Source organism: Octopus sinensis, linkage group LG2 (genome assembly GCF_006345805.1).
Source record: "Octopus sinensis linkage group LG2, ASM634580v1, whole genome shotgun sequence".
Lineage (NCBI taxonomy): Eukaryota > Metazoa > Mollusca > Cephalopoda > Octopoda > Octopodidae > Octopus > Octopus sinensis.
The window spans coordinates 7403761-7430248 of record NC_042998.1 but is presented as its reverse complement, the minus strand read 5'-3'; the positions used below and the strand labels follow the sequence as shown (position 1 = coordinate 7430248).

The window sequence follows — 26488 nt, the reverse complement described above, 5'->3', positions numbered from 1 at the left end:
CACTGGGCCATTGCACCTCCACGAATAAATGTGCCCTTTTTAAAGCCTAGCCAGGCTCATGTGCCTGGTTTCCCAGTTTCTATGGCGTATGTGTTCCCCAGCTGGATGGGGCACCAGTCCATCGCAGCATTACTCATTTTTTCCAGCTGAGTGGACTGGAGCAACGTGAAATGAAGTGTTTTGCTCAAGAACACAACACGTTGCCCAGTCCAGGCAATCTTACGATCATGATGCTGACACCCTAACCACTAAGCCACGTGCCTCCACTTACATAAATATAGGGTTCCCAAAAATGTTTAATGGTGGAATCAGCATGAAATATGAGAGACTAATGGCCAGAAAAAGGTAAGCTATTGCAGCATCACTTTTGCATTTCATCCTGTTTGGTAATCGTGGCTATCAATAAGAATATTCAGAATGAAAAGTAAACAGCAAAAATATTTCAATATCTTTTTTGCTATTGGGATTAATGTATCTTCACATTGATGTGATCCATGGCATAGCATTCCCTGAGCTAGCAGAATCGTTAGCATGCCGGGCGAAATGCTTAGCGGTATTTTGTCTGCCGCTACGTTCTGGGCTCAAATTCCGCCGAGGTCGACTTTGCCTTTCAACCTTTCGGGGTCGATAAATTAAGTACCAGTTATGCACTGGGATCGATGTAATCGACTTAATCCATTTGTCTGTCCTTGTTTGTCCTCTCTGTGTTTAGCCCTTGTGGGTAGTAAAGAAATAAGTATTCTTTAGTATCAGGAATGAGCACTCCATTATAACTTGTGGTTACAATTGGAGCATATAATGAACTTACTGTATACAGTGCTCAGATGCACTACAACTCATCAGAAAAAGTAGCCAAAACTGTACAAACAGTACATAGAATATATGCACAGGAAGTGAATAGGCACAGGTGTGGCTGTGTGGTAAGTAGCTTGCTTACCAACCACATGGTTCTGAGTTCAGTCCCACTGTGTGGCACCTTGGGCAAGTGTCTTCTACTATAGCCTCGGGCCGACCAAAGCCTTGTGAGTGGATTTGGTAGACGGAAACTGAAAGAAGCCCGTCCTATATATGTATGTGTGTATCTTTGTGTGTCTGTGTTTGTCCCGCCAACATCGCTTGACAACCGATGCTGGTGTGTTTACATCCCTGTAACTTAGCGGTTCGGCAAAAGAGTCTGATAGAATAAGTACTAGGCTTCCAAAGAATAAGTCCTGCGGTTGATTTGGCCGCAGTCAAATGACTGAAACAAGTAAAAGAGTAAAGAGTGAATAAGTTGTTAAAAAAAGAGAAATGGAGGAAGGGGAACATCAAGTGTCCTGTTGGCAAATTTCAGGAAGCATGAAAGTTTTGAAGGATGCAGTGTCCTGACAGTTAACAACCGATGCATGTAGTTTATTCCATGCTTCAGCAGTTCTGAGTGTGGAAAAAAATTGTTTCCAAAAGTCATGGTTGCTGTCTTGTTTTTTAAGTTTGTAAGCATGTCCATGAGTGTTAGACATACAGAATTCAAAAAAGTGTGGATAATCTTGTGGGTGTCTACCAAGTGAGTTGCCAGACGCTGGAGTTTTAATGTGACCATACCCAGGGAAGTAAGATGTTCAGAGTATGGTAACTGACAGTGGGTAGTCATCTGGTTGCATGCCTCTCGCTGAGCAAGACAGGGGTTCCAGACTGCTGCATGAAAACAACATACGAATATTCAAATACAAATGACTTTGTGTTGTGTGTCCAAGAAGTCTGTTTGGGATTTATATCAGCTTATCTCCTACAGCTGGTGCATAGGCATATGTTCTCACAAAATGAGAATAGCATGTGGTTAAAAATAATCCCTATTAGGGTCTGCCTAGGCTTTCATTCATATGATGATAGGTACCAAGCATATACTGGAATCAGTTCAATTTATTCATATTGCACCAAAACAAATTTGTGGCACTCTGTTCATGGTAATAAATAATAATAATAATAATAAAAACATTGTGTACAGTGCTCAGGTGCACTACAACTCATCTAAAGTGTATGTATAATCAGGTGTAGTTTCGGCGCATTTCGGAAAGCATGAAGGCCTTAAAGGATGCAGTGTCATGGCAGTCAACAACTGACGCAGGCAGTTTGTTCCATGCTTCAGCAACTCTGAGCGTGAAAAAATGTTTCCGAAAGTCATGGGAGCTGTGTTGTTTTCTGACTTTGTAGGCATGTCCACGTGGGTTGGACACATGGAGATCAAAAAGGTGTTCAATGTTGTTGTTGGTGAGGTGGTTGATAACCTTGAGGGTGTTTACCAAGTCCATCGCCAGACGCCGGAGCTTCAGTGAATCCAATCAGAAATCAATTCATGTAATAAACATCCGATCATCTCCAGATAAATTATAAAATGTGTGTATATGTGTGTGTGTGCATCAGGTAAAGTGCATAGTTTTAAAACTTAAAACTCACCTCATTGAATCTTTTTGTGACTAAATGCACATGTGGTGCCCTGACTTCCTTATCTGGTTTCATCCACGTCTGAGATAACAGTTCACTAAGATATAAAGGATATAACAGGTAAGTCGTGATATTCAATAAGACAAAATGGTCCAGATAACGAGTAAAATACTTAGTCATGCTAAAAGGATTTTTCATCTAATGGACTGAGTATTCACATTACAAATACCTAAGCACACATTTTGACTCTGTTTATATTTTACATTAATAATTTTCATGTTGTAACAAATTATTAAAATTTGAATGATGAGATCATAAAAGTTTTATGCAAAAGCTAAAGATTTGAAGCTATCAGTTAATATACAGCTTGTGTCATCTTTGTCATATTCTCTCTTATAAGTACTGGCTCAGATAATCTTCTTTAAGAAATGCATATTTTACCACAACAAAACTCATTACAGAATTACATAAGTGAAAGTATATTTAAGTAGAACATTAAACAATTGATATCTGGTAAAAGTAAAATGATAATTGTTGATGACTAACATTTTCTCCATGACACATTTAGGCTGCTAGTATCATTCTTGCTATAAGTGAAAAGTGCATTGGGCTCAGTTCCTTAGTTATGTAACCTACTCTAACACTTTATCGTTGAAATGCTGTAAATTTGTTTAATCTCTGCATTCTCAGTTCCAGCCAGTTATACATATACATACTGTCATAAACTTTCTTATTAGTTCCATACAGAAAACTACTTTTATTTTTTAAAGTTCAAATAAATTATTGGTGACATTTCAAATTGTTGTTCAGTTTTCTATAGGTTTCAGAAAACAGCTAAAAATACTAGGTATAGTCAATGAGTTGGAATTTCAATGCAAAGAATAGATGTTTCTTTGCTGCAAAGCACATTATTTTGTTTGCTTTGTTTCACAAAGGGGACATACTTTCTGATCTGAATATATACGAGGTAACTTGTTCCTTCAAAGAACTATTCACACAAAGAATGCATGCAAGTAACTAAATTTTAAAAAACTAGTCTAGGTTATACTAACCTAGAAGAATATATATAAGTGGTTAAAATCATGGTCTATTCATTGTAATAAAGCAGTATCTCAGACTTCTTCCAGTAAGAGACTACTACTTACACTTTAAAAGTAAATGAGGGCATAAAATCCTACAAGCCACAGTATTCCTGTAAGGTGCAATAACTCTAGGTATTGTTAGCATTGGAAGACATTGTGTCTAATACATATCAACAGAAGAACATCTCATAACAACTCCACCTAAATTTCTGATTAAATGCTGCAAGAGAAGCAGCTGAGAACTAAGACCTATGAACTTGTACACTAAACTATTTTCCAAATTTACAAGAAATCCTGAACTTTCTTACACATACTTTTCCTTTTCTAAGTTTTCTTTTTCATTTTGGGGAAATTTGTCAAAGAGTGAAGTTAATCTAAAATAAATGGTTACATACAAAAATCCCAGCCTAATTATTTCTAGTCTGTTACTTAATTTTTGGACTTCATCATTGTCAGTTAGCATAAGCAAGCATTTTTCCCAATGATGTTAATTTCTACTACTAGAATGTCGAGATGTTACTGGGTCATGCACTGCATTATAGAGTTGGTTCATTAGGTTTTTAAATTTAAACCTGCATATTAATTACTTTGTAAACATTATTCATTAACAAAATAAAAACAAGGTAAAAATAAGGTTCAAAATTACAAGGAGAAATAGCATGAGGCTGAAAGTGAAGAAGTATATTTGTATTATTGAGTTTGCAATGTTTGATAGAATACTTACTCACTGCGAATTGCAATAAAAATTTTATGGTCTAAATAAGTGAGTTGTTCTGCAATATCCAATGCTGATAATGAATCTGACGTGTCTGTTGAAGATGTCTGGAAAACAGATGAAAATATATATATTTTTTTTTTACAGTTTACAAATTCAAACTATTCTTCATCATCATCATTTAACGTCCGTTTTCCATGTTAGCATGGGTTGGACAGTTCGACCAGGGTCTGGGAAGCCAGAAGGCTGCACTAGGCTCCAGTCTGATCTGGCAGTGTTTCTGCAGCTGGATGCCCTTCCTAATGCCAACCACTCTGTGAGTGTAGTGGGTGTTTTTTATGTACCACCGGCACAGGGGCCAGAGGAGGCTGGCAAACGGCCATGATCAGTTGGTGTTTTTAGATGTCACCGACATGGATGCCAGTCAGGTGGCGCTGGCATCTGACCAAAACTTTTTCTCAAAGGAAAATTTTCTTTTCTTTTCTTTTATTTTCAGAAACAGGAAGAATGGATTCATGATAAATAAAATGAAGAATGAAAAAAGGAAAAATGATAGGGAGCTGTGTATATGGAAGTGCAAATTTTAGGTTTAGCATATTAGGCATGGCTTGTAAATAATAGAAAATTTTAGAAGAGAATATAATGTCTACAGTGGAATTCATTAAATATTTCCAAACAAAAACCAGTGTATCTTTTGATGATTATGTAATCAAGACACCAACTGATCCCTTAACATCAAATGGTCTGGAAAACTGTACCCACCCTATCTTGAAATAACCTGGAACTGCATTCTCTCCATTACCAATACAAACAACCTGCAGCTCCCCATTAACATGACCCCTGCTGATATGAAATGAGAAATTATCAGTTGAGATGGCAAGGGCTTCTGATAATGAATGCCACCTCTTCCATGTATGTCAATGCCAGGTTCAACAACTGAAGTAGGCGCAGGAATGGCAGTGTGGTAAGTAGCTTGCTTACCAACCACATGGTTCCGGGTTCAGTCCCACTGCGTGGCACCTCGGGCAAGTGTCCTCTACTATAGCCTCGGGCCGACCAAAGCCTTGTGAATGGATTAGGTAGATGGAAACTGAAAGAAGCCTGTCGTATATATGTATATATATATATATGTATGTGTGTGTGTGTTTGTCCCCCTAGCATTGCTTGACAACCGATGCTGGTGTATTTATGTCCCCGTCACTTAGCGGTTCGGCAAAAGAGACCAATAGAATAAGTACTGAGCTTACAAAAGAATAAGTCCCGGGGTCGAGTTGCTCGACTAAAGGCGGTGCTCCAGCATGGCCGCAGTCAAATGACTGAAACAAGTAAAAGAGTAAGCTTCCTCAGTTGTGTCTGGCCTCTAACAACATCTCAGAAGAAACTAGACTCCAGACCAGGGCGAGCCAACCTGAGGCCTGTGGGCTGCATGCCACCCATAGACTTCTATCTCACAATCCTCTTGATACTTTCTTGAAATGGGTTTATTTAAATGCGAATTTCTAAAATTTTATCAAAAATTAAAGACTGTAAAGAAAAGTTAAAAAGAAAGAAAGATACTGCTTTTGCAACAATAATATTTCCTGTTGAATCAACGATCATTCATTCATTATTGTAATAATAGCATGAGAAAGCAAAATGTTTTCAATTCTGCCAGTACCATGTGTAGGAGTGGCTGTGTGGTAAGTAGCTTGCTTACTAGCCACATGGTTCCGAGTTTAGTCCCACTACTTGGCACCTTGGGCAAGTGTCTTCTACTATAGTCTCGAGTCAACCAAATCCTTGTGAGTGGATTTGGTAGACGGAAACTGAAAGCAGCCCGTCGTATATATGTATGTATGTGTGTATATGTTTGTGTGTCTGTGTTTGTCCCTCTAATATCGCTTAACAATGCTAGTGTGTTTACGTCCCCAGTAACTCCTTAACTTAGTAGATCGGCAAAAGACACTGATAGAATAAGTACTAGGCTTACAAAGAATAAGTCCTGGGGTCAATTTGCTAAGAAGCAGACAAGTAATGACAGGTTGAGAGAGATAACTGAAAACCTGATATTTCCCACTGACAAAACTTAATAAGTACACAACACATTCCTTGGATAATGGAACAGTACCTTTAATGATTCTACAAAAAGAAAATAATTGTGTGTCTCCTTGTCGTAAATCTTTGTGTTAGCAACCACGATTGAAAACACGCCACTCTATTTCGTAAGGATAATTGTAAATACATCTCGAATTCTAGAAAACCCATACACACAGTTTTATATATCAGCACGCACCACACATGAATATATACACAAAGCGAATTTAAATCATATTGGTTATTGTAATATAGACATCATCCTATCTAACCTTTTATGTTATCAAAGAAAAATATAACAACGATATATATATATATATATATATACATATATATATATATATATATATATATATATATATATGATATTTACCATATGAACTACGATGAAAAAAAATGTGAAAGATATAGTAAATAATTATTTTTATGCAGAGTTTCCTTGAGACATAATTTATTTTAAGGGTTACGGAAGGGTAAAAAGGTTGAGAAACACTGGACTAGACCCTTTGGACTGGTACCGCAGCATGGTTGCAGTCCAATGACTGAAAGAAGTAAAATATAACAGATAGATACTTATGTATTATAAAATAAAATGAAAAAAAAAAACAAGAGTACTGAGAGAGTGCAAACCTCCACCAAGGCAATGCTAATGCCCTCTCAAAGATTAGCCGGAGACGATTTTTAAAATGAGAATATCTGAAATAAACTCGACTGCTCTCACAAGCGAGAATACTAAAAATGAACCCGACCGCTCTCAAAAATTAAGTAAAGAAACAGGAAAAATAATGCAGAATCCTTGTCCAGTACCGGATCAATGCCAAAATCTAATCAGTTTGTACCAGTCATGAGGCCAAACATCCCTGAAAGTTTCATCCAAATCCATCCAGCAGTTCTTGAGATAACAAACAAACAAACACAACTGAAAACAATACCTCTGCCTTTGCTAAGGTGGAGGTAACAAGAGAGGAAAAGACTGTTAACTCTACTTACTGCAGGTGGGGCTAATAATATATCTAAATCAACTTTATTGCTATCTTGGCTCTCCTGGTTGATTATGCGTAATATGCCTGCAGCTGCTTTATGCTCAGCTGGTAGTAAAGAGGTGTTGCACACCATTTCTTCAAGTAAATCAATCAAAAAAGCTTTCAATTGTGCATCAGTGTCGAAATCCTAGGAAAAGATAGAAAGAAAAAATGTTATAACGATGTTATAATTATTATACCTCATTTACAATTATTATTATTCTCATTTCAGTATTATCAACCCTTTAGCATTCAGATTATTTTGTCAAATGTAATGTTTTCTCATTCACATTGTTTTTAATTATTTTGTAACTATGAAATTTTGATAATGCGGTGGCTGTGTGGTAAGTAGCTTGCTTACGAACCACATGGTTCCGGATTCAGTCCCACTGTGTGGCACCTTGGGCAAGTGTCTTCTACTATAGCCTCGAGCCAACCAAAGCCTTGTGAGTGGATTTGGTAGACGGAAACTGAAAGAAGCCTGTCGTGTATATGCATATATATGTTTGTGTGTCTGTGTTTGTCCCCGCCAACATTGATTGACAACCGATGCTGGTGTTTTTACACCCTGTAACTTAGCGGTTCGGTCAAAGAGACTGATAGAATAAGTACTAGGCTTACAAAGAATAAGGCCTGGGATCAATTTGCTTGACTAAAGGTGGTGCTCCAGCATGGCCACAGTCAAATGACTGAGACAAGTAAAGAGAGTAAAGAGTATATTTTTAGAAAGCGCATGGCTCAGTGGTTAGAGTGTCAGGCTCACAATCATGAGGTAGTGAGTTCAATTCTCAAACTTGGCTGTGTGTGCCACATTCTTGAGCAATCATTTCATTCCATGTTGTTCCAGTTACCTCAGCTGTAGAAATGAATTGTGACATCACTGGTGCCAAGCTGTATCCCTTGGATAACATTGGTGGGTGGCATGGAGAGGCAAGGCTGGTATGCATGGGCGACTGCTGGTCTTCCATAAACAACCTTGCCTAGACTCATGCCTTGGAGGGGAACTTTCTAGGTGCAATCCCATGGTTATTCATGACCAAAGGGGGTCTTTACACTATATTTTTAGAATGGTAGGCGGAAAGCTGGCAGAAACGTTAGTGCGCCGGGCGAAATTCGTAGCCGTATTTCGTCTGTCGTTGCGTTCCGAGTTCAAATTCCACTGAGGTCGACTTTGCCTTTCATCCTTTCGGGGTTGATAAATTGAGTACCAGTTACGCACTGGGGTCGATGTAATCGACTTAACCCATTTGTCTGTCCTCTCTGTGTTTAGCCTCTTGTGGGTAGTAAAGAAATATATATTTTTAGAATGGTTTTGAAGGATGGGTGTAATAGGCTGGGTGTAATAGGCTGGATCAGGCTGGTTAGAACATAAAAAAAGATAGCATATTTGGACTGGAACTGGCCAATTTAAATGTTAAAGGGTTAATCAATAAATTAATGATTACTCAATAGTGATCACTGATTGGTTTCATGTATGAAGATTCATAAAGAGAGCTGTCCTGCAGAAGCATGCTGGTGCTAGACTAGGCCTATATGAGACAGACAGACAGACCCAGCCACAGTGGTTGTAAGGGAAATTCTGTTCTGTATTCGGTGGTGCCATGTTACAGGGTTTCCTCCTACTCTTCTTGTCTTAAGGCTCAGCTCTGCACATATTCACATCAGAGGAAATAGGCTGGTGAACTTCCATTCATTCATTAAGATCTTATTGTGAGGAGTGACAACAAAGCACTGGACTACATTCATTGAAATACTTTCATCCTTATTGGACAGAAGTTCAAATTCTATTCATGTCCAACAAACTGCCATTAATCACTCTGGGACTGAACAGATAAAATAAGCTGGAGTCAGTTCAATCGATATAGTAATTATCAGTCAATCATCATCATCATCATCGTTTAACGTCCGCTTTCCATGCTAGCATGGGTTGGACGGTTCAACTGGGGTCTGGGAAGCCAGAAGGCTGCACCAGGCTCCAGTCTGATCTGGCAGTGTTTCTACAGCTGGGTGCTCAAATAATAGTACCAATAATACATAGCTTAATCAATTTTCACCCTATTTCTATACAAAAGCACCTTGTACCAACTCAAAAGAAAATACATCAAGTCAATGAACTGAAACAAAAGATATATCAAACTAACTTTAATATATTTGAAGGAACTGTGAGTGTGTGTGTGTGTGTGTGAATATTTATATGATTTGTTGATGGCATCCTTTTTGTCTTGGGAGACAATGGAGTTGCACATAAAATAATCTAGTCCGGCTTTTACATTTCATGTCCTAATACATCTCCTGCTGTGGCTGTGTAGTCCTATCCTGGACAAACACTCTCTCTGGCAGGTACCGCAAATGTAGCAAAGACTTTGCCTGGCTGGTTGTAATGCCATACTTTCTTGTTGACGTCTTTTCTTGTCTTTCCATTTCTCCTCTCTCCCTCTGTCACTCCTTTGTGTCCCCTCTTTTATGGTCCGTCGCCAATCTCCACGGTTGCCAGCAACCGCTTCCCAGTTGCTAATATTGATGTCGCAGGCCTTCATGTCCCTTTTGCAAACATCCTTGTAACGTAAGAATGGTCTTCCCACAGACCTAGTGCCCATAGCAAGCTCTCCGTAGAGTATATCCTTGGGGATTCTGCCATCTTCCATACGACTAAAATGCCCAAGCCATCTCATACGTCTTTGTGTGAGGAGTGCAAACATGCTTGGTATTCCTGCTTGCTTGAGGACATCTTTGTTGGGGACATGATTCTGCCATTTGATGACAAGGATTTATATTTATATGATTATCTTACAAATATACAATAAATTGTATTCAACTGATATATTTAGTTATTTTTTTCTTAATTTTAATATATTGATATTTTTCTGTAGATAGAGTAAAGTTTTGATTTTTTTATTTGCAAATTTGAACATATTCGTATTGTTAAAACAATTATTTTTGCGGTTTGTTGTTCACTCATTATTCAGTGGTAATAATGTAGAACTAGTCTTTGCCACTAGGTAAACCGTGACAAGCAGAGTTATGTTCCTTGACTTGAACCGCTGGTGGGAATGGTGGTAGAATCATAGCTATGATTATGGCTCAATATTTCAGCTATGAGTATGGCTCAATATTTATTTAATTTTGTAAGGGTGGTGAGTTGGGAGAATTGTTAGCATACTGGACAAAATACCTAGAGGCATTTCATCCATCTTTACATTCTGAGTTCAAATTCTGTCGAGGTTGACTTTGGATTCCATCCTTTCAGGGTCGATGAAATAAGTACCAGTTGAACACTGAGGTTGATGTAATCGACTTCACCCCTTTAACGACATTGCTGGCCTTGTGCCAAAATTTGAAACCGATATTTCTTTAATTTTGTAAAACACTTAATACAACACTCTATATGCAGGAAGATTATCAGAATTGGTAGAGCAGCAGAGAAAATGCCATGTGATATTTAGGTATGTTAATTTAGATTCCATTTTCAAATCCAGCTAAGGCCATTTTCAAATCCAGCTAAGGCTTTCATCATTTCATGGAAACAAGTAGCAGTGAAATAGTGGAACAAATATAATTAACTACAGCTCTTTCTCTTTTAATATGAGGTACTGTACTTATGGAAGGAATTATAACCGTGTTTCGTGGTCTGCTACCACAACAGCTCCTTTATAGGATCCAGTTAGCTAAAGACATCATCAGGAGGAACCAGGTCTGGTTTTGGCCCCTACTCCTCTACCGTTTTGACGTGGCGGGGCTCCCCCCTTTCGGAGGTGTCTTTAGCTCTGGTGTTGGGTGCATGTCTTCTTTCTTCTGTTCCCTGGCCTCTTTGATGTATCGTCAGCGAGTGTCAGCAGGCAACTGACTGTCTTCTCAAATTTTTCCCTTTAAATACCTGCCGCTAGGCTCCAGCAGGCAGCCCCAGCAAGTTGTCACGTGACACTGTCTCACCTTAACTGACTAGTGAAGGCGCGTAGTTTTAGCCCGTGCTTTTTCTAAACGACCATCACCTGTCAGTCAGCTTGTCTCACCTAATGATGTTATTTCCCGTCGGCGTTAAAAGAAACCAATAATTCTCACATTACAAACAGTCCAAATATCCAATGCACAAAATAATGTTTCTTTTCTTTACCTGATAGTGTTTTGAAACCCAATGTTTCATTACATTTAGAACCCTCATCGTAGCTGCTGCACTTAACACTGATTCTCGTTTCTTTGTTTTCGTATCCACTGTAAAAAAAGGGAAAAGGGAGAATATTTAAAATAATAATAATAATGAAATTATTGTATACAGTGCTCAGGTGCACCACAACTTGTCAAAAGTGCGTGTAAAGCATATGCAGTAATATACAAATGTCTGGAAGTGAACAGTGTATGAGTCAGATACATGCTTGCGTGTGTATGGAGGGGAGAAAATCAGGTGTAGTGTTGGTGAATCTCAGAAAGCATGGAAGTTTTGAAGGATGCAGTGCTCCGACAACTAACAACTGATGCCGGCAGTTTGTTCCAAACTTCAGCAACTCTTAGTGTGAAAAAATGTTTCCTAAAGTCATGGGAGCTGTGCTGTTTTCTTACTTTGTAAATATGTCCATGGGTGTTAGACAGGTGGAGTTTGAAAAGGTGCTCAGAGTTATTGTTAGTAAGATGGTTAATAATTTTATGGGTGTCTGCCAAGTCAGCTACCAGACATCGGAGTTTCAATGTATCCATGCCCAGGGAAGTAAGGCATTCAGAATATGGCAAATGCCTGATGGAGAGTATTCTCTTGGCTGCACGTCGCTGAACAGTTTCCAGACGATTGATATCCTTGGCAAGATAGGGGTTCCAGACCGGTGATGCAAATTCCAGGTGAGGTCGCACCATAGTTATATAAAGCCGCAGATAGATAGCTGGAGAGCGGTTCACAAAGGACTTGGTGAGTGATGCCAATACACCCTCAGCCTTCTTGACAATTTTAGCAATGCTAAAAGGGTTTATTTCATAAACCGTTTTAGTAAAAGTAAACATTACCAGACATAAGTCCATGCTTTGCATTTAGCAGTTTTGTAAACTTTTTCATCCTTGCTAACTATTTGATTCTCCAAAGTAAACAGGTGTGAAAACAAGGATATTCTAAGTAGGTAATAGATGGTATTGAGGTTAAAACAAAGTCAAAGAAAGCATAGAAGGAGTTAATTTGAACAGATATCAAAGCAAATAGTAATTGTATACGATATACTTGCTTTTCTTTACCTACGATAAAAGTCAAACTCTTGCATAATGATTGATTGAAAAACTCTTATATTCAACAAAAAGATAAGCATAAGTCCTTTGTAATCCCCAGTCCAAACATTTTGCATATTCAAAATTTTTTTAGATTTCTTCAGATTATTCCCACAGTAACTGACTAAATTGTTTTATTTTTTTCTTCCCATAGTGTTAAAAATTAGTTAAACGGTTGAATCCTAAGCTTTTTAGTTTTCTGTTGAGATAAATTTACAAAGGACTATATAAACTTTATTGAAAAGAACTTACTCGTGGAATACTTTTTACATAGTAAGTAAAGTAAAGACCCCCTTCGGTCATGAATGACCATGGGATTGCACCTAGAAAGTTACCCTCCTAGACACAAGTCCGGGCAAGGTTGTTTATGGAAGACCAGCAGTCGCCCATGCATACCGGCCTCCCCTCTCCACGCCACCAGTGTTATCCAAGGGAAAGACAAAGGCCGATACAGCTTGGCACCTGTGACGTCGCAACTCATTTCTACAGTTGAGTGAACTGGAGCAACGTGAAATAAAGTGCCTTGCTCAAGAACACAACACGCAGCCCGGTCCGGGATTCGAGCTCACAACCTCACGATTGTAAGCTCGACGCTCTAACCACTGAGCCATGCGCCTTACATAAAGAGAGCAACATTGGCATATTACTTTCAAGTAGTTTTATATCACTTTCTCTGTTCTATTCCAGCTGGAATGTGTTGTACATCTCAGTACATATGTAAAATTACTGAGTATTTGTTGTAACAGCTAGATGCTTTACCTACTGTTAACTACACAAAATGGAAATAACCAGCAAACTAAAACAAGGGTGACTTGACTTAATTAAGAACAAAATATTGTTATGAATTCAGATTTGGTTCAGTATGTTATTAAAATAGATTTAGTAATTGAGTTTTGTGATAAGCAGCTGTAGTGTGTTGAGTATAAGGGAATTTCTCTTCATTCACAATAGAGAGTAGTTTCAAGTATAAGATATGTTTTTTTTTCCAAATTAAATTATTAAGTACACTACCATCATCTAAACCTTGAATACTCCCGTTCTAAAACCTTTTACATATCATCTTTGTCTATGAATTATAATATATTTTTTATCGTTTATAGTTGTATTTTATTTATTTTATTTTTTTTTATTTATTTATTTAGTTTCAGCTCACAAGCTGTGGTCATGCTGGAACACTGCCATTTGGTGTTGCTACATGATTTTACTTCACGAATGCTTTTTAGCAATTGCCATTTGGTGCATGAGAGAGTTCGATGCAGTTGCCCTCATCTGCACCTCCTGCCGTGAAGTTGGTTCATCAGGGACAACTGACAAGATGAGATCCAGTTTTATTTTAAAGACATCTGCATCCACTCCATGCAGGTCTCTTAGGTTCTTCGGGAGGATAATATGTCATATATTTATGACATTCAGGATTTGTAAGAATGTATTTGTACCTAATAATTTAATTTTTAAAAAAAATCATCTCTGTTCTGAAAGCAGACTACTTTCACCTAAACCTAGAACATTATTCTAGAAGATGTTTTGTATCCATTCATTATCTTGGGACTAATATATTAAAAACCTTTACATGTTTATCAGACAGCCATTATTATGATTTTTCTTTTTCGTGTAATTTAGATTCTGCTCTTGTCTTCATATTACTTAGAATTTTATGCAAAAATAAATATAGAACCCTTTTGTTTCCTTACCTGGATTTAAATATTGCCGGCTTCCTTTTGGGTGATCGAGTGGATTTGTTGAACCTGCAGTTGCAGCAGCAAATGCAGTGGTAGCTGCAGAAGAACTGGATCTAAATTAAAAAAAAAATAATAATTACAAATAATCAGAAAAACAGATGAGATATAATAAATAATACACTGTTATTAATGTTCTTGTTAAGTAAAATAAGAAATTTGGGAAAAGTAAGATTTCATTGACAATCAGGAAGATCTGAAATTGTGAAAATCTGAGATGTGATATATCTATATATATAAAGCTGAAGTTGTCTGTGTGTGTGTGTGTGGCAGGTTTGGTAGCCTTCAACTAACACTATCTCCTCCAAGACCCTGTGGCACAAGTTGACCAAAATTGAGAGTATGATACAAGAAGGCTTGCTCTTCCTTCCGTAGAAGAAAAAATTCAAATCGGACCATGTTAACACCAAAAGTTATTTACATCAAAAAGGTGCGTTTTTTCTATAAAAATTCCTAGTTTTTACGATTCTTTTACTGCTGTGTTGCCATTTTTCGGTGTATTTCAACCAGAAAAATGTTCACTTAAAGAGAATAACAAGCTACATAATGCAAAATGTTTACTTTTCAAAATTTCCAATTCTAAGGGGTCGAAAAGAAAACAAACCCAAGCAACGCCGGGCGATACTGCTAGTTTTCATATAAAATCATACTAAAATACTTGATATATTTTATTGACTGATCTGAAAACTGCAAAAATATGATTCTTTAATTCAAACTGAGCTTATTATTTTGAAAAACTAAACTGAAACCAGGAGCAGGAATGGCTCTATGATTGAGAAGTTCACTTCTCAACCATGTGGTTTTGGGTTCAGCCCCACTGCATGACACCTTAGGTGAGGGTCTTCAATTATAGCCCCAGGCTAATGAAAGCCTATAGGCTCAGGAATGGCTATGGTTGAAAAGTTCACTTTCCAGCCATATGGTTTCATGTTTGGTCCCACTGCATGGAATCTGACAAGTGTCTTCTACTATAGCCCTAAGTTAATCAAAACCTTGTGAGTGGATTCGATAGATTCCTTAAATCCTTAAAAATGTTTTAGCACGAAGGCCGCGGCCATGCTGGGGAACCACCGCTGTGCTGGGGCACCACCGCTGTGCTGGGGCACCACCGCTGAGATTGAAACTAAAACAACCATTGTGTGTGTGTGTATGTGTGTTTACATCTACAATTGCTTGTACAACAGTGGAACAGGCATTGTAGTTGTCTTATAGAAATAAGGAAGAGTCTGTTAGCAATACTGTACTTTGGATACCACAACATGATTGAAAATGCTTTGGTCTCTCTGCAAAGACATAGGTCAAACAGTTAACAGATGACACTGGATGTTACAGAGAACTGTCATGTGTCATGGAAGGTAGTGCTGGTTGGAGGATCAGGGTCATGTGAATTTCAACAAGTTCAAGCAATGACGATAATTTCTATGCCACTGGACTTGTTTAGTAGGTATGTATAGGGTGGTCTGAAAGCCTTGACACTTGCTACGAACAATATAATAATATCAAACACATGTACTGGTTTTAGTATATTCACTTTCAGTGATGGTGGCACGTAAAAACCACCATCCGAACGTGGCTGATACCAGCATCACCTTGACTGGCTTCCGTGCCGGTGGCACATAAAAAGCACCAATCCGATCGTGGCCGTTGCCAGCCTCGCCTGGCACCTGTGCCGGTGGCACGTAAAAAGCACCCACTACATGTCATTGGCGACGGGTGTTATACCTGCAGACTGGAGAACAGCGATAATCTGCCCAATTTTCAAGAAAGGGAGCCGCGAAGACCCGCTTAACTACCGACCGGTTTCCCTTACATCAATAATCAGCAAGATGTTCGAAACCATCCTTAAGAAAAGTATGATGCTCCACCTCCTAAACACAGCCTCGATCACTGATTCCCAACACGGCTTCATGCCGAAGAGATCATGCTTGACCAACTTACTAGTAATGGAAGAATTGGTGACGCGCATCCTCGATGATAGTGATGCTGTTGACATCGTTTTATTGGACTTTGCCAAAGCTTTTGACTCGGTAAACCACCGCCTACTACTTGTCAAGCTTCAAGCATATAGTTTCCATCCGGATATTGTACGATGGGTTGGTGCCTTCCTCTCAGATCGCTCCTTCCAAGTTCAAGTTAATGGTTCGCGGTCCGACGTCTCCAGTGCGAGCAGTGGCGTGCCTCAAGGTTCAGTGCTTGGGCCCTTGTTGTTCTTAGTCTTCATAAATGACTTGCCCGACGACCTCACGCAACACACCCTTCTATTTGCTGACGATATCAAACTGGTCGCTCCTCGCGGTAGTATAGAGGATCTTCGTCGATGCCTCCACCAAATTTGGAAGTGGTCTAACGATTGGGACCTGTGTCTGAACGTGTCAAAGTGCTGTCATCTGCCTGTCGGCTCTACTCCTGCAACTCAAATTGATTTCGAGCCGGGTCGTCTGCTGGTGGAGAGGACTGATCAGGTAAAGGACCTGGGTATCTTGGTGGATTCCTCCTTTTCGCCTTCAGCCCAGTGCGTCCATGCTGCCAACAAAGCGCGCGGAATTCTGTTTTTGATTCGACGGTCATTCGGAATGCTCACAGCAGCCATATTCCTGCCACTCTATGTCACGCTGGTGAGACCCATATTGGAGTATGGGATTCAAGCCTCTTCTCCTTATCTCCTCAAAGACATACAGCACCTCGAAAGAGTCCAGAGGGTGGCTACCCGCATGGTTCATGGTCTCAAAAATTTGTCCTACGAAGAAAGGCTGAGGACGCTCGACCTTTGTTCTCTTGAAAAACGCCGCCGCCATGGTGATCTCATTCTCGCCCACAACATCATAAGCGGGAAGTGTAACCTCTCGAAAGAGCTGTTCTTCACTCCTGCTCCGGAGCGTCGGCTGCGGGGTCATTCCGAAAAGCTCTACCTGCGACGATTTCATCTCAATCGAAGGAGAGGAGCTTTCTCCGTCCGGGTTGCGGATCCATGGAACAAGCTGCCAGACGAGATGGTGAAGATGCCGACGACCGCTTTGTTCAAAGCCTCCCTGGACCTCAAGTGGCCTGAACTCTTTACATGAACACCACCCTGTACTTAACTCCATGTCCCCCTACATGGCCTTGCTATTTGCTTTTGAGCCAAATTAACTAACTAACTAACTAACTACACTCACGGAGTGGTTGGCGTTAGGAAGGGCATCCAGCTGTAGAAACACTGCCAGATCAGACTGGAGCCTGGTGCAGCCTTCTGGCTTCCCAGATCCCCGGTCGAACCGTCCAACCCATGCTAGCATGGAGATCGGATGTTAAATGATGATGATGATGATGATGATTGACACTGACACTGTCACACATCAAGAGGGTCTGTATGAACACCATCATTTTCGTGGCCAAAATGATGCGGTGTCATGTCCTGTGTGATGTTTTATGAAGCTGTTGGCATTTGTACAGGCCTTCTCAATGTGTGTCAGTGTTAATGAAAGCGAATATACAAAAACCAGTACATGTGTTTGATATTATTATATTGTTCCTCTATTGTTCTTATTACTTTCTGGTAGGGGGTGACAAGACTTTCGGACCACCCTATACTTAAAACTTAATATAATTTAACAAATGAACATGAAATCGAAAAGCTTTAAACACGTTTTAAATTATCCTTCGGTCAAACAAGGAGATGTGTGTAAAATATCTTAATTTGCATTTACTCTATATTCTATAATATTTTGTAATCTGATACATACCGCCGTTTTGACTGGCGTGACGACGTAACTACAGTTCCCGCTCTAGCCTGCGGGGGTGAACCATCTGCCTGGGCAAAACTGCTTCTGGGAGTTGAAATTGATTCAGCTTCTGCACTACCTCTTTTGCTGGAAACTAGAAATATAGAATATTAGTAAATAAATTTTCATAAAAAACAGGTAATGTATGTATGCATGTATGTATAAATATATTCATCCCCACAAGTATTAATCAGACGCTTTGTCAGTTTCAGAATAAAAATATGAATTAGTGTCACTCCTATCGTTCTCTATGATTCTTTGGGATCTGGGTCTGGGGGTAGGATTTATTTTTTTATTATTTTTTTAATTTTATCTAGTTTCAGCTCACGAGCTGTGGCCATGCTGGGGCACCGCCATTTTTTTCCAGACTCTGGCTTTAGATTACTCTTAAGTTTTGGTTAATGTCTGTGACTTGACTTTGTTTCTTCATAACTTTCACTTTTTAATGATGCACATTACAATTATGCTGAAAAACAATTTACTTTTGAGGACTATTCCAATATTTTCCTTCCAGAATTGGTTAAATGCCTAACTGTCAATAAAACGAGATTTTCCAAAGACACCAGGATAATTTAAAAAAAAAAAAAAGCAAAAATTATTTGAGGTGAATTTGTTGGTATGGCTGTTAGGAATGCTATGAGCCTTTGGAAGATACCCACGTGATCCCGCTATTTCTAGCACACTAAAAGACCACATAGAGGATGGGTTGCCAGTGAGTTCATTTAAAAGTGAAAGATTAGCATGGCTAAGTTAAGTCAACATAATACCTGATTTCTTCATAAATTCTAATGCTGTCTTTAAATGCTTGGTATTATTCTAAATGCATTTATTCTAAATTTCTTTCCTTCATAGAAATAAAGGACACAAAAGAAAATTAGATGGAACTCATCAGAAAAGTTAGACAAATTGGGAATAAAATGTATAAATATCATTTAGCGACTACCAGAAATCTGCCAAGAGGGAGGACTTTCTGTTTGTATTATTATAATACCATACAAATGTGAGCTGAAGAATATAACTCGAAAACCCAGGGTCTTGTAAAGCAGCTCCTTGTAAAGTGAGGCATTACTGTATTATGAGTCTACTATGTGCCAAGCATCTCACGTAGCTTCCCAAAACACAGACTGTCTTGCATTACACTGTCCGGCCAATTTGATCCCAAGTGGAATGGGAGTATGGAACAATCCCCGAAGCTGGCATGGCAAGCATTAACTGACTAATTGAATTTTGAATGTAAATTTGGTAGTGTGGGAGACTTCATATAAAACAACAAAAGCTCCTTTCTTTATCAGCACAATCTAGTAACCCAAAACAACTAGTACTTTATGTGCAAAACACTAATTAAACCAACTTTAATTGGATAATTAACAATCTGTTGCGTATGCATCCTTGTTTGATTTACTATCTTTGGGGTTTAGTTTCTAACTGCTTAACCCTTTCGATACCGTATTTATTTTCAGATGCCCTGTCTTTCTTTCAATTAATTTTAAATATAACAAAGAATTTAGTAAAATAACTTAGTTATCATTCAGCTAGTGTTAGGAACATAAATTGTGACCAAGGTTTGGTGGAAGATTTTAATTCAAAACTTAAGAAAACAAGACATTTGTACTACAGAGCCAGAGCCGGTTTCAGCCGGATTGGTATCAAAAGGGTTAATTTAATGAACGGCATGCTTGTAGTTTGTTGTTCACTATATCTTGTTTAACCCTTTCGTTACTGTATTTATTTTGAGATGCTCTGTTTCTTTCGGTTACTTTAAATATAACAAAGAATTTAGTAAAATAACTTAGTTATCATTCAGCTAGTGTTAGGAACATAAATCGTGACTAAGGTTTGGTGGAAGATTTTAATTCAGAACTTAAGAAAACAAGACATTTGTACTACAGAGCCAGAGCCGGTTTCGGCCGGGTTGGTATCGAAAGGGTTAAGCAATACAGTGACTAAGGAACAGCTTAGATATAAAGACAATATGACATGTGATGATAAAATACTATGATTGAGCATTTATCAACTGACTGTTAATAGTATACAATTATATATTGCAGCCAATTGTTTTTAAATCAGTCTCACTTATTTGTAATATGTAGAAGAAATTGAATAAATATTGAACTGAGTTTGAGAGTCATTATCAAGCAGTCACTTAACTATACTAGTACCAGAGACTTCTTTAGTTAGAACTGAAAGGAATCATTTAATCCTTTAGTATTTACATTATTCTGTCAGAAGTAATAGTTATTCATTCACTTTGCTTTGAATTAATCATGCATTATGTTGTAGCTCTGAGATGATGTAATTATTAATTTTTAGAATGATGTTGGAGGGCTGGTGTGAGAGACTAGATCTAGACAATCTATTATATAAAATCCATTCTGTCTATCTGTGTGTGTGTCTTCTAGGATCTCAGGCATCCTCCATCCGATTGTGCTCAAACTTAATATGTAGATACTGACGGTATCAGGGCATGTATAAGTCTTGAAAAAATTACAAAAATCGATTCCAGGCGAGAATGCGATCGATAAAGCCGTGGGAACGTGCTTTGTGCGTGCAAGTACATCAGTCGAAATCTGTCTTTAGCTGGTGTCTCAAATTTAGGTTAAATCAGTGTTTCTCAAGGGGGAAGCCTATGGGACGGTTGGACAAGTTGTTTTGAGAAAATTTGGTTTAAATGCTTGACAACTCAGCACCATCCATTGGACGGGGTTTGTTTTGCTTGTTTGAACATAAAACAAGTTGAATATGTTGGAGGATATGGCCAATTTAAATGTTAAAGATTACAATTAGTCCTTGTTTTAACAAATCAGAAAATTAGAAAGTTACAGAACAATATCTGAAAACTTTGAGGTTACATTTTCAAAATACTTTCTGGTTATCATTTTCTTCAACTGGATTTAAATTTTTAGTTTTCTATTTCATGCAATAAACCCTTCGGCATTTAATCCAGCAATATCCGGCCAAATTAATCTGAAGATGATTGCTTGCATTAGATGAAACATGCATATTTACAAAGTCTCGATTATAAATTGAGCAGTTATGTACATTTGTGATAGAAAACAAGAAATTGTAGAAAGAATTTCATTGTAATGAAAACTTAAAATTTATGATGAGTGTCAGGAAGAATTGACATTTGCAATTCATGACGGACTCTCTTGTCAAAGACAATGTATGAGCATTCAGCTTTTGCAAAAATGATTTTGTCCATCCTTACGTTTTCAGTTTAAACTCTGCTAAGATCAAGATTAAGCTAGTTTTAGGAACATAAACTGTGACTAAGGTTTGGTGGAAGATTTTAATTCAAAACTTATGAACACAAGATATGTGAACTACAGAGCCAGAGGTAGTTTCAGCCTGGTTGGTATCGACCTACACAAATGATTTGTTTATAGTGATCAAGTGTGTCATATATTAGTTTACTCCCTCCATCAAATCAACATTGACTGAACAGGTGTATGGTGTACCACACATCAGGTGTCAAAGTGGTTGCAGAGCCAGGTGAGATGAAGTGTTTTGCTCAAGAACACAATGTACTACCCAGTCTAGGAATTGAAACCATGATCTCGTGATTGTGAGAGCAATATACTAACCACTAGGCTATGCAGCCTCATGTAATTCGTAATTGTCCTGATAATACTAAAACTCTATTATTACTAGAAGTATCACACACACATATATGGAGGACCATCTTGTCATAGACAAGAGATGAGGTTTCATATGTCTTTGATGAACAACCTGCACAAATGATTTTGTTTATAGAATAGATCAGCTCACTCTCTCCACCATGGCTGTGTGGTAAGAAGCTTGCTTCCCAACCATATGATTCCAGGTTCATTCCCATTGCATAGCACCTTGGGCAAGTGTCTTCTACTATAGCCTCAGGCTAACCAAAGTCTTGTGAGTGGATTTGGTAGACAGAAATTGAAAGACGCCTGTTGTGTTTATATGTGTGTGTGTGTGTCTTTGTCTTGGTGTTTGTCCTTTACCACAACTTGACAATTGGTGTTGGTGTGTTTACATCCCTGTAACTTCACAGTTCAGCAAAATGAAACTCATAACAAAGAAAGAAAGAAGTAGTGGGGTTGATTCACTCAACTAAAACATTCATCAAGGCAGTGCCCCAGCATGGCCACAGTCTAATGACTTAAACAAGTAAAAGATAAAAACTAACAGATTCTTTCTATACTATTAATGTGTGTCTGTGTAAGTATGCATGTACATGTGTGTGTGAGTATGTGAATATTTATATATATACACACATACACGCATATATATGCACACATACTAAACACTAGTTGTGGGTAAACTTAAATACTCGCTATGGCATGACTGTGTAGTTTTAAAGTTTGCTTAGCACCTATGTGGTTTTGATTTTACTCCCATTCTATGGCATTTCGAGAAAGGATCTTCTACTGTACACTTAGGTTAACTAATACCTTGTTACTGAAATTTGATAGATGAGTACAGAAGCCCATTATGTGTGTGTCTGTTTGTTTGTTTTCTGTTTATGTCTGTCATGTTACTCAGAAGTTCAACAAACACATGTTGATAAAATAAGTATCAATCTTAAAAATAAGAACTGGAGTTGATATGATTGACTGAATCCATAAAGGTGGTGCTCCAGCATGATCACAGCCCAGAGACTGAAACCAATAATTGAATAAACGAAAGTGTATTCTGAATGCCTTACTTTCCTGGGTATGGATACATTGAAACTCCGAGGTCTGGCAGCTGACTTGGCAGATACCCATAAAATTATCAACCATCTTACAAACAATAACTCTGAGCACCTTTTCAAATTCCACCTGTCTAACACCCGTGGACATGTTTACAAAGTCAGAAAACAGCACAGCTCCCATGACTTTCAGAAACATTTTTTCACACTAAGAGTTGCTGAAGTATGGAACAAACTGCCACCATCAGTTGTTAGTTGTCGGAGCACTGCATCCTTCAAAACTTCCATGCTTCCTGAGATTCGCCAACACTACACCTGATTTTCTCCCCTCCATACACACACCAGCATGTACCTGACTCATGCATTGTTTGCTTTCCAGACATTTGTACACCACTGCATGTGCTTTATACACACTTTTGACAAGTTGTGGTGCACCTGAGCAATGTATACAATAATTTCATTATTATTATTATTATTATTATATTTATACATTTGAAAACCTGATTCTGCAAAAATTCTTCCATATTTAACCCTTTAGCATTCAGATTACTTTGTGAAAGTTAATGATTATAAGTTCACATATTAAATTAATCATACATTATTTCATAGCGATGTTGTGACTGCTTACTTGTAAAATGACACTCTAAGTCAGGTGTGAAAGGCCAGCTCTGACAAGTTTGAAGATAAAACCTGTAGAATATTTGGGCTGGATGTGGCTAGTTTAAATGCTAAAGGTTAAAATTAGTAGCAAGGATTGGAAACCGATGAAAATGTCTTTTAAGAAAATTATTTAAAATACAAAGCAAAATTAGAAGTGACTTACATATATTTTTCATGTTGGGTACTATCATGTTTGGAGAAGAGTAACTGTAACCAAGGATTGGAGATGGGGCACGGCGGAGCTTTGGACTCGATGTTGGAGATCTAACAACTGAGCCTCTTGGAGACTGCATGTGTCTTGGGGAGGCTGATAGTACTGGGGTTTTACTTGGGGAGGACGTCATTTTGGCAGTAAAAGCCTTGGTTGGACTCTCAATCGAAGAACATGAGATTGAATCAAGGCTATGTAAACTGCCAGTAGCTTTCACTGGGGTTGATGGCCGAGTATAGAACTCCACTTGTTTCATCGGTAGGCTCTTTCGGGGACTACTAACTGGAGATGAAATTGGTGTGCCACTTTTTACTGGAGTAGATGGCCTTGATAATCTCGAGTCACCGACATTGATTGGCACAAACTTCCGAGGACTTGTAAGGCCTGATGATGAGCTGACTGCTTGTCCAAGAAAACTATCGCTTATTAATTTGTTTGGCACAAATTGTCTGGAAGGGCTTATGGGGGAAGTAGCCGGGCTGACTTTCATTGATTTAGGGGTTAAAGTGTCTGTACTTGGAGTAGAACTCAGTGTAGCGTGAGTGAGCCCGTCATATAATGTTTCTGATGATGAAACATACACAGGTGTGGTTGAAGGAGCCAAGAGCTTAGCATGCTTCTCATTCTCCAATTCATCACAGTCTTTTAGTGAAATTGGATAATTTTCCATAACAGCTTTCGACTCCTTCAGGAAGACATCATCAGACGTTGTGATAATAGGAATTTCATGATCATATAAAGTTTCACATGAAGCAATTGGCGCTAACTTGGGCCTGGAGGGTTTAAGATAGGAAGATATTTCCGATTGGCTTTCTTCACTTTCTGTTGAATCACCACCACGATCTGAATAAAAGAAAGAAATGAACAATGGTTTAGTAATAAATTAATGATAAAAAATTATAGTAATAAATCATTCTATCTTGAAAATTAATCATAATAAAATATGAAACATTCATATATCTATTAAACCTGAGACATGTTGTAAATAAGATTAAAATTTTTCAGTTAACCACAATTTTACAGATTAAGTGTTTACTAAAACTAGACATACATTGTATTTTGATTGGTTTGATCACTAATCCTCATGAGGTGGTTTATTCCTGTATATCTTTGTAGTATAGGATTGGATCTTATTTTTTAAACTAAAATACATTTGATGGGTCCTCCGTTGGTTTTCATGACAAGCACTCAACTGTTTAATCACCTGTGCATCAACATTTAAGTGGCTTAGTATTCCACAGATACCCTAAACATAATTCTCAGGCAGAATCAGCACAAGTATGACAAGGCTGTCTGAGCATTTGAATAACTGTCATAGTTAATATATCAAGTGAACTGGCTGAAAAATCCAAAGATTTTTAGTTGTTGTTTAATCCAAATAAGATGTCTTAAGCTTAGGTACATTGTATCTAGAGCTACATTGTCTAGTGTATTCTTCTACATTTATAATGTGATTTAAGGGAAATTTACTTCTATTTCAAGCATAGTGAGCAACCACAAAGAGGCTTGACATCCATATATTGTGTTTCCAAACATGTTCTGGTCAGTCACTTCTTATGTACATCTGGAACATCTACATGTGAACTATCCTCCATTGGACCTTTCATAAAGTATAGATAGTATTGCTAAAGATAGTAGTACTATCAGTAACAAAAACAATGATAACTAATAATACTAACAATAACAAAAAAAGAAGGCAGGGTGAAATACAACTGTTCTTGCATCTTGTACTTACATTTGTGAAATGCACTGGGAGTGCATGGGGGTGCTGCAGGAACGGTAGCTTTGTCAGCAGCCACTTGTCTACTATCACCTGTGATCTCTGTTCTCATACAGCCCGTGCTGATTCGACGGCCATTCGGCTGAGGTCGGATAAGTAGACGGGAATCTGGAGGGCTTCCACTGAATTGAACCGTATTATCATGACCTTCTTGATAGCCATCTTGATCGTTCATACTAGTATAAGAAATAAATTAAGATAAGTCAGTACAGAATAAATTATACAGAGAAATTAATTTAAAACAAACAAAAGCTATTTCGATATTTTCTTGTGCCATAAGAATTTATAAACTTCAAGAGAATGTGAAATAATTCTTTTTTGGAATGGTGAATTTCAGAACAGATAAAGCTATAAATAATAGTATGTAAATAGTTCTATTATATATTAACTTAAAAGCCATACTCTGTGTGGACTTCTAAGCTAGCTCCTGCAGAGGGCTAATTGAGCTTGTGGCCCAAAGCTAAAGAGAGCTAAATAGCATGACTATATAATACATCTATAATGACTATATGCTCCGAAGGTGTTTGATCAGAGGTTAAGAACGGGTGAGAATTAATTCTGTAATGCAATCTTCCTGTTGTTCCAGTCCCAAGTTGAATTCCAACTGTTGGCCAAGTTATCCCAAAGTTCTTATCTCGATGTAAAATTAATGAAGCAAATGTTATCTATCTGCCCCTTGATCTCTGACATCATCTGACAAATGCCACCATGATGGCATGAATCAGTGAAGCTTTACCTGCTAGAAAAAGCAAACGAAATGCTTTAAAATCAAATCCCAATGCTGAATGTTCAAGAACCAAATGAAGGGCAGATTTTCAAATCCGGGATCATCCTGATTCCAAAAAGGTATAATATGTCTATGTTGAGCAAATGTAGGCTGAGATACAGGGGGTCCCAGACGAACAGACAGAATTTCGGTTTTATTATAGATAACATCATCATCATCGTTTAAAGTCCACTTTCCACACTAGCATGGGTTGGATGATTTTGACTAAGTATTTTGCCCAGCATGCCAACAATTCTGCCAACAAATATATATATATATATATATGTGTATGTGTGTGTGTGTGCCCACGCACAAAACTCTTGGACCTTAAATCACTTTGTTGCTTCTACT

General features: G+C 38.1%; 1 protein-coding gene across 6 annotated transcripts in view; it reads right to left on the bottom strand.

Annotated features, from left to right (window-relative positions):
• Positions 1 to 26488, bottom strand: part of LOC115223847 (ras-specific guanine nucleotide-releasing factor 2) — a 670879-nt gene that overhangs the window by 16552 nt on the left and 627839 nt on the right. For 5 of the 6 annotated variants that reach the window (XM_029794538.2, XM_029794547.2, XM_029794555.2 and 2 more), the window contains 8 exons: positions 25327 to 25547; positions 23544 to 24434; positions 18013 to 18145; positions 14246 to 14346; positions 11425 to 11522; positions 7282 to 7461; positions 4228 to 4325; positions 2434 to 2518 (listed from right to left, as the gene is read on the bottom strand). In XM_029794538.2, coding sequence (XP_029650398.1) covers positions 2434 to 2518; positions 4228 to 4325; positions 7282 to 7461; positions 11425 to 11522; positions 14246 to 14346; positions 18013 to 18145; positions 23544 to 24434; positions 25327 to 25547 — 1807 coding nt within the window. The remainder of the gene's footprint in view (positions 1 to 2433; positions 2519 to 4227; positions 4326 to 7281; positions 7462 to 11424; positions 11523 to 14245; positions 14347 to 18012; positions 18146 to 23543; positions 24435 to 25326; positions 25548 to 26488) is intronic. The other variant, XR_003882837.2, reaches the window with a different exon arrangement.